Raw genomic sequence first — 9,304 nt, forward strand, 5'->3', positions numbered from 1 at the left:
TTTTTTTTTGAGACGGAGTCTCGCTCTGTCGCCCGGGCTGGAGTGCAGTGGCGCGATCTCGGCTCACTGCAAGCTCCGCCTCCCGGGTTCCCGCCATTCTCCTGCCTCAGCCTCCCAAGTAGCTGGGACTACAGGCACCCGCCACCTCGCCCGGCTAATTTTTTTGTATTTTTTTTAGTAGAGACGGGGTTTCACCGTGTTAGCCAGGATGGTCTCGATCTCCTGACCTCGTGATCCACCCGTCTCGGCCTCCCAAAGTGCTGGGATTACAGGCTTGAGCCACCGCGCCCGGCCAAAAAATTAACTCATTAATTAATGAGGGAACCAGTAAGATATAGGGAAAAGAAGGATTCAAAAGGAATTGGTTCATGACCAGCCTGTCCAAGATGGTGAAACACTGTCTCTACTAAAACTGTAAAAATTAGCCGGGCGTGGTGGCAGGTGCCTGTAATTCCAGCTAGTCAGGAGGCTGAGGCAGGAGAATCACTTGAACCCGGGCGGCGGAGGTTGCAGTGAGCTGAGATCTCACCACTGCACTCCAGCCTGGGTGACAGAGTAAAACTCTGTCTCAAAAATTAAAAAAAAAAAAAGAAGTAATTGGAAGAATAGATACATAGGCAGGCAATGCAAAATGCTGGATGGGTTTGCTTGTAGATGAACCACTGGGCTCCTCTACAGGGCAGAAGCAGTGCATCTTCACTCAGACTTCATGGGGATTCCATGAGCAGGGTCATTCGAATCACTGTCAGCTTTCTACAACCTAGTTCTAAAACAGCTCAGTCCGTGCAATGGGAGGTGTAGCTCCTGTAGAATCAGATAGCTCTGAACGTGTTCTAGCCAATGCCAGACTACTATGACATTCCATCGAAAGGATACCCACTTATTGTTATTGCCCATTTAAAGCCTTCTACAGTTTTCCTGACGTTGGTACTTTTTTTTCTCTCAGTCTTGAAATTAAAGTGGTTTATATGTCCTTCCACTCTATATTAAATAAAACGTTGGTTAAAGTGCTGTATAAATTGTAAAAAACAAGACTATTAAAATAAGACTATTATTAAATTATGTCATCATATTCCTGTAGTCTCACAGATTGAGTCCCTGCTACAGCTTAAAGTCTATCACAGTTGGTAGTTTGAACACACAGTAAGCCCTTTTTCCTACGTTATACTTTTTTTTTGTTTGTTTTGAGACAGAGTCTCTCTCTGCTTGCTCTGTCACCCAGGCTGGAGCGCATGGTGCGATCACAGCTTACTGCAGTCTCAACCTTCCCAGGCTCAAGTGATCCTCCCACCTCAGCCACCGAGTAGCTGGGACCACAGGTGTGCACCACCATGCCTGGCTAATTTTTATATTTTTAGTAGAGACAGGGTTTCACTTTGTTGGCCAGGCTGGTCTTGAACTTTTGGCCTCAAGTGATCTACCTGCCTTGGCCTCCCAAAGTGCTAGGATTACAGGTATGAGCCACCTCACCCAGCCCTGCATTAGACATTTTTTGGGGGGGCAGGGGGACAGAGTTTCGCTCTAGTTGCCCAAGCTGGAGTGCAATGGCGCAATCTCTGCTCACTGCATCCCCTGCCTCCTGGGTTCAAGCGATTCTCCTGCCTTAGCCTCCTGAGTAGCTGGGATAACAGGTGTGCGCTACCATGCCCGGCTAATTTTTTGTATTTTTAGTGGAAATGGGAGTTTCACCATGTTAGCCAGTCTGGTCTCGAACTCCTGCCCTCAGGTGATCCGCCCGCCTCGGTCTCCCAAAGTGCTGGGATTACAGGTGTGAGCCACTGCGCCCGGCCACACTAGACTTTTAATCCCAACTTTCCTACCTGAGAGAAATAGCATGAAAAGTGACATAAATTTTTATAAAATCAGTCAGAAGCTGGGCCTGTAAATTAACTGTACTCTGAGACTGGGACCCTTTCCATCATCTTACAGCTTTAACGGAAGTTTATATTAATATCTGTAAACAAAACTTTCATTGCGGTTCACTATTTGTGATCATTGATTTTTCAACTTGATATACAAGGCGATTTAAAAAACTAACCTTCTGTCTCTTTTTCTGTTTCTCCTTGCAGTTTGTTGTATCACACAGAGCAAGGAGTGGATTGAAAATTAGTGTGCTCTCGTGCAAGCTTGCGGATCCCACTGAGGCAAGCAGAAACTTATCTGGACAAACACGTGTTTAAAATGGCCTAGCATTTTAAACTCTGGAAAAGTGTATGAGCTTTTAACTCCCTTTCAAATGGAATCTTAATTTGAAAATTATGGGGAAAACTGCATTTTGTTTACATGTGATAAATATGTTTCTAGAAATTGTTATGGTGGAGCTGGTCTGGGGTGAGTCTGAAGGCCTCTCTCATCTGACCTCCCTTCTCAGAAGGCCTCCTACTGTCTTTGCCTTGTCTCCTCCCAAGTTGGAAAATGTTTACATGAATTAATAAACGGATTTAATCTTCTACAGATTTGAATGATTTATTTTCTTAAGCCAGTTTATTCTTTGTCTTGGTTCCCTGGAAAAAGAGTAGGACCTCAAGCCCCGGGCACGGTGGCTCACGCCTGTAATCCCAGCACTTTGGGACACCGAGGCGGTCAGGAGATCGAGACCATCCTGGCTAACACAGTGAAACCTCATCTCTACTAAAAATACAAAAAATTAGCTGGGTGTGGTGGCATGTGCCTGTAGTCCCAGCTACTCGGGAGGCTGAGGCAGGAGAATCTCTTGAACCTGGGATGTGGAGGTTGTAGTGAGCTGAGATCGAGCCACTGCACTCCAGCCTGGGCGACAGAGCGAGACTCCATCTAAAAAAAAAAAGTCGGACCTCTAAAGACTACCTTCTGAGAGCTGGGTGGTGACTCGTCATCCGACAGGATGAGGGCGAGGGGCTCTCTGCACCGGGTGGGAATAGCCGAAGTCGTGGGCAATCCTGTGCGACTGCTTTGAGCACCTGGAGCTTTTCTAGCCCCTGGTCTTCTCTGGTGACACACTAGAGTGCCCAGTGCTTGTGGAGACTTGCTGGCTCAGGGCTGACATGACTGAGTCTGAATCAACAGGGAGGAGACCAACTTCAAAAGTTTCATGAGCGTGCCTGGGTCTCAGAACTCTAAGGGGGACCTACTCAGGACATGAGGACGACAGCTGCCATTTTATCTGTTTGCTTTGCAGCAGCCACAAAGAAAACTGCTCAACTTCACACCATTGAGAGTCACTTGCTTCAGGGCACAGACTCCAGCCTGTGAAGACCCACCGCTAAGGTCATTGTTGACCCACATCCTGGGAGGTTTGACCTGGTACTTCAGAAGGCTACACGTCCTCCACGACAGGATTGGAAAAAAGGAAAAAGTGAGTATATGAAACTGTTTCCTAGGGCTGGTGTTGGGAGATAAACTATCTTGCCAGTCATGTTTTATCTGGCTGTTACCAGGTGCGGCCACAGAGGAGGGATGCAGGTTCACCCCTAAGTGTCCAAATTGTGGTGATAAGGTAACGAACGACTTGACCTAGTTGTGCAGAACAGGCCTTCCATCCTTCCATCCTCCCTTGGGAGAAATGGCGGGGGTGGGGGGGGGTTGTGAAGCAAGGTGAATGAGGAGGGTGGATAGGGAAGGAAGGAGAGGAGAGAAGTGAGGGTGCCATGGCTGGTGCTGGCTTGGCTCCCACTGTTGGTTCAGCAAGAGTGGGTATGGTGCCCCCTCCACTGAGCCCCGTGTCCAGGAGCTCAGGAGATGCCACCTTACTTGGTTAATTTTAAAACATTTTGTAGAGACAGGGATCTTGCCATTTTGCCCAGGCTGATCTTGAATTCCTGGGCTCAAGTGATCCACCTGCCTCAGCCTCCCAAAGTGCTGGGATTACGGGTGTGAGCCACCGTGCCCAGTCGACACTTACATTTTTAAGAAAAAGAGGAAAATAATTATATGAAGGTTTTAGCATATTTGAAAGGCAATATAAAACTATCTTGAAAACAAAGATACTATACCAACATTTATACCAAAGATGCACCCAACAATAGTCTTGTTAAAAAAAAAAAAAAACTGAGGCTGGGTGCAGTGGTTCATGCCTGTAATTGCAGCACTTTGGGAGGCCGAGGCGGGCAGATCACGAGGTCAGGAATATCAAGACCATCCTGGCTAACACGGTGAAACCCCGTCTCTACTAAAAATACAAAAAATTAGCCGGACGTGGTGGCGGGCGCCTGTAGTCCCAGCTACTTGGGAGGCTGAGGCAGGAGAATGGCGTGAACCCAGGAGGCGGAGCTTGCAGTGAGCTGAGATTGTGCCACTGCACTCCAGCCTAGGTGACAGAGTGAGACTCCATCTCAAAAAAAAAAAAGGCAAAAAAGTAAATGGAGGATGCTCCCTGCATCGTTGTTTCTAATTAGCAGAGCATCTGAAATGTGTGCAACCTGTCGGGGATGTCCCACCCAGAGTCTCTTCACTTGCTGAGGTCCCTTAGCTTCTATGAGGATCAGAAAATTACCTGAGGAAGCTATGGAAGGGGTGGGGAGAGCAGATACTGGTGCCAACAGACTCCTTGCTTCAGAACTTCCCCTTGGGTTCACCAGCTTTCTGAAGCTGGTATCCAGCGCAGACCACTTTCTTCCTTGGAGTTTACTCCCTGTCCTTTCTGCTTCATTACACTTCTGAGAGCACTCCTTCAGCAAATCATGGGAGCAAGAATCTCCATCTTAGGCTGTGCTTCTGGGGTACGTGATCTAAGATACAGTCATTAAAAAGGGGTACCTGTACTTACATTCACTGACCTGGAAATATGTTCATAATATATATATATATATATATATATTTTTTTTTTTTGAGACGGAGTCTCGCTCTGTAGCCCAGGCTGGAGTGCAGTGGCCGGATCTCAGCTCACTGCAAGCTCCGCCTCCTGGGTTCACGCCATTCTCCGGCCTCAGCCTCCCGAGTAGCTGGGACTACAGGCGCCCGCCACCTCGCCCGGCTATTTTTTGTATTTCTTAGTAGAGATGGGGTTTCACCGTGTTAGCCAGGATGGTCTCGATCTCCTGACCTCGTGATCCGCCCATCTCGGCCTCCCAAAGTGCTGGGATTACAGGCTTGAGCCACCGCGCCCGGCCTATGTTCATAATATATTAAGCGGATGTGTAATACTCATTTTTTATAAAAGTCCAATGAACATGTTTTAAAAACACAACAGAAGAACAGATGTCAAGCCATATATTCTGTACAGACTAATATATTGTGAAGTGTGATAATGGTCTCACATTTCCATGTAGGAGAATATCCTGATTCTTAGGAGATGTATGCTGAAAGGGCAGAGTCTTTCTGCAGTCACCATCCCGATGCATTTTCAAAATAAGGGTGTGTGTGTGTGTGTGTGTGTGTGCGCGCATATATATACACACATATATAGAGAGGTGCGTGTATGTATATATACACATATATGGGGGGGTGGGAGGAAAGGCGAGACACAGGACCAGAGGACAAACAGTGAGTGCTGGTAATTGTTGAATCTATTAAAGGGCATATGGAGTTCATTGTATTAGTTTTTCAACTTTTTCATAGGTTTAAATGTATTCAAAATGTGGAAAAACGTTATCTTCTGAATGCTAGGATTACTATGATTTTAGCTTTATCAGGAATTGTCGGACTTGGTGTCTTTGTTTTTGATTCTTGCATCTAAGGACTTCGTGTGCCTACACTTGCAATGCTGATGTCGATGTTTGTGACAAAGCTTGTTCTACCACTGTGGTGAACACTGACCCTGGGGGTACCGTACTCAGTGCTGGCTTGTGCCACCTACTAGGGTTGCATGTGAGCAATGCTTCTACTTTATGCCTTTGACTTTAATAGTCTGTCAACTTGGTAGATGTATCTCAGCTGAACCTTGTACCTGGTAGCTAGACAAATAATACACTTTCAGCATAAGCACACCCTTTGATCCAGCTCTTCCACTTATGGGAACCTAGCCAACAGCACATGTGCTGATACTAGCAAATCATTAGAGACAATCTCAAGGTCCAAAAATGGAGGCTTGACTTCAGAATCTTATGCAATCCATGAAAATTGTACTGCAGGAATGTGTCAGCTAACAAGGAAAAAGATGGTCACAATATACAGTGAAATAAGCAAGTTAAAAAATTTTATGGTATAGCTGGGCGCGGTGTCTCACGCCTGTAATCCCAGCACTTTGGGAGGCCAAGATGGGTGGATCACTTGAGGTCAGGAGTTCGAGACCAGCCTGATCAACATGGTGAAACCCTGTCTCTACTAAAAATACAAAATTAGCCGGGTGTGGGGGCACATGCCTGTAATCCCAGCTACTCGAGAGGCTGAGGCAGGAGAATCACTTGAACCCGGGAGGCAGAGGTTGCAGTGAGCCAAGATCACGCCACTGCACTCCAGCCTGGGCAACGAGTTAAACGCCATCTCAAAAAAAAAAAAAAAAAAAAAAAGAAAAGCGAAAAAAGAAGGAAATTGTATGGTATGAGCAAACTCTATTTAAAACATGACAATTATATCCACAGATTTGGAAGAACTTGGACTAAATGCTTAACTTCGGCTGTCCCTGGATAGATGAAATTTTTGGTGTTTTGTTCTAATTGCTAATCTCTGTTTTCTGACTCTTCTCTAATTACATGCATTGCCAAGCAATGAAAAAAATAATACTAAAAGTAGTTAAGATAGCATATTTAATAAAGAAATCAAATTATGGCAATTCCTCATACTAAATTATACTATAAGCATGGGTTGTAGCATACCTAAATGTCTGATTCTTCTTATGTACCTGCTTACAGGATGCAGCCCACATTGTGGTCAAAACTTCAGGTTCTGGTCTTGGGAGAGTGGGTTACATCTTGGCTCTGCCACTAAGCTGAGTGACTTTAGCCAGCCTTCCTAGCCTCTAGATCGGTCTTCATTTGAGTAATGGGGATGGTAGTGATAATACTAACCTTATGGCTTGGTTGAGGGTTACATAACACATGGAAATACAGAATAAACTGCTTGACATGCTGCGTAACAGTATTGTGTTCAATAAATGGTGACCATTATTACTAAATTAGATGTCCTAGGCTTTCTTCAAGGGGCCAGCAGATGATGTGTACACTAACAGGAACCCCTGCCGAAGCCCAGAGGACTCCTCCAGGCATTGATAGCTATGCTGTGCATCTTGCCTAGACTTTTTTTTCGCAGAAAGGTGCAGGCAAGAGCAAAAGCAGCAGTCCCAGGCTATTCAACTTCTACAAAGCCTCCTTATCTCCGGTTGGGAGATACAGTTGCTGATTAACTCTGTTAATAGAGCACAGTGCTCAGAAGGCTAAAGGTCAAAGACTAAGGTCTAAAGCCCCACAAGGAGGAAATATCCCTCCTAGTCACTACTGGGGAGAAATAAATTAGTAAAACCACATACAAGGGAGCACCTTTATTTGGAAAGCAATAATTTCAAAATCATCCCTCGAACTCAGAATCGATGGGTCTGGGTAGATACCCTAAGTAAACAGGTGAAATCTTCATTAATTGTTTGCTTATTAAGAAAAATTTTAAATTAACTGATCACATGCAGGAGTGTTTTTCACATTTCCTGATAAGAATCACTTGGAACGCTCTGTAAACACAGCTTCACTGGAGATTAATCCTATCAAATGGATTCAGCCAGTCTGGGATGGGCCAGTAATTTGGAAATTATTGTTTTTACAAATGCTTCCTGACGATGACCAAGTCCAAGAAAATTTAGTAAACAATGGAAAGTTATCTGGAACATAATTTTCAGTTTTCTCTGCAGCTTTTAAGTCTTGAACTACTAGAGATAACCCACTGAAAAGTCTTCTCCAATCCAGGTTTACAAAAGGAAACTCAACATTTGGTTTGATAAAATGCTTTCTGAAGAAATACTTTACTTTGGCTGTTTTCATTTCTGGCCTATCCGTTCTACTTCACGTTTTCTTGAAGAGTCCATCTTATATGAGTTGAGGCATAGCAATCTAATCGTTTTTAAAATAAATGGTTTTTTTTTTTTGAGACGGAGTCTCGCTCTGTTGTCCAGGCTGGAGTGCAGTGGTGTGATCTCGGCTCACTGCAAACTCCGCCTCCCGGGTTCACGCCATTCTCCTGCCTCAGCCTCCCGAGTAGCTGGGACTACAGGCGCCCGCCACCACACCCAGCTAATTTTTTGTATTTTTAGTAGAGACGGGGTTTCATCTTGTCAGCCAGGATGGTCTTGATCTCCTGACCTCGAGATCCGCCCGCCTCAGCCTCCCAAAGTGCTGGGATTACAGGCGTGAGCCACCACGCCCAGCCAATAAATGGTTTCTTATTAAAGGATTGTGACATTTAATAGCCGTTGCTTGCTCTTGTCTTTTTCCCTTCTCTCCCGAAACTTGTAAAGAAATAACTCAATATTCTGGCTTTTCCACCTTAAATCTCATACTGACCAGCCCGTGTATGCCAGCCTCGATCTCATCGTTTTCTTTAACCGGTCCAACTCCCTTTGGCGTCCCAGTCAAGATAATATCTCCTTCTTCCAAGGTTATGATCTTAGAAACATAGCTGATGATGTAGGGGATGGAAAAAATCATGGAGGCTGTCTCACCCTCCTGTCTGAGTTCGCCGTTGACCTTGAGCCAGAGCTTCAGCTTGTGAGGGTCAGGGATCTTCTCCTTGGGCACAAACGCGCTGACCGGGCAGGACGCCGTGAAGCTCTTGGCCAGAGTCCAGGGCAGCCCCTTCTTCTTGCACTCGTCCTGCACGTCCCGGGCAGTCATATCTAGGCACAGGGCATAACCGCCCACGTAGTCCATGGCCGCGGCCTCGGGGACCGCGCGGCAGCGTTTGCCCATCACCACGCCCAGCTCCAGCTCGTGGTGCAGGTTCCGAGTGTACGCGGGCATGAGGATGGGCGAGCCCTCGGGCGCGTAGGCCGTGGACGGCTTCAGGAACAGCACGGGCTCGCTCAACACCGCGCTGCGCATCTCCCTGACGTGGTCCGCGTAGTTCCTCCCCACGCAGACGATGTTCTTTCCCCACTCCCAGAAGCGGGACAGTGGCCGGGAGGCTGCCATGATCCCCATCAAGTGCCCCTGTAGTCACGTGCGCTGGGCCGGTCAGCTGATGCCTACGGCACCCCGGAGAGGACCAACTGCCTCGGAACGCTGTCCCCGCAGCGACGGCTCGTTCCACCTCGCGATCTGCCGGGTGCCCGGGCGGCGTGGCGCTCGGCCTCCAGGGAGCCGCTTCGCGGTGCCAAAAAAGAGGAGGAGGCTCGCGGCACAACTCTCCTGGCGCATCTCTCGGGCCGCCGCCCCCGCTCCCAGGCCAGTCTCCCGGCCCGTGGCAG

At 47.0% G+C, this 9,304-nt stretch overlaps 2 protein-coding genes across 5 annotated transcripts in view; one reads left to right on the plus strand and one right to left on the minus strand.

Moving 5' to 3' along the window:
• MEIOB (meiosis specific with OB domains) overlaps positions 1-2,452 on the plus strand; it is a 44,280-nt gene extending 41,828 nt beyond the window's left edge. For all 3 annotated transcript variants that reach the window (XM_025369423.1, XM_025369424.1, XM_025369425.1), the window contains one exon: positions 2,070-2,452. In XM_025369423.1, the coding sequence (XP_025225208.1) occupies positions 2,070-2,180 (111 nt within the window). In that variant the 3' untranslated portion in view covers positions 2,181-2,452. The remainder of the gene's footprint in view (positions 1-2,069) is intronic.
• Positions 1-9,290, minus strand: part of FAHD1 (fumarylacetoacetate hydrolase domain containing 1) — a 14,473-nt gene extending 5,183 nt beyond the window's left edge. For both annotated transcript variants that reach the window (XR_003117001.1, XM_025369437.1), the window contains exon 1: positions 8,403-9,290. Coding sequence is in view for 1 of the 2 variants with exons in the window: in XM_025369437.1 (XP_025225222.1) it covers positions 8,403-9,038 (636 nt within the window). In the remaining variant the exon portion in view is untranslated. The remainder of the gene's footprint in view (positions 1-8,402) is intronic.
• Positions 9,291-9,304: the final 14 nt, after the last annotated feature.

The sequence above is a fragment of the Theropithecus gelada genome, chromosome 20 (assembly GCF_003255815.1).
Source record: "Theropithecus gelada isolate Dixy chromosome 20, Tgel_1.0, whole genome shotgun sequence".
Taxonomy (NCBI): domain Eukaryota; kingdom Metazoa; phylum Chordata; class Mammalia; order Primates; family Cercopithecidae; genus Theropithecus; species Theropithecus gelada.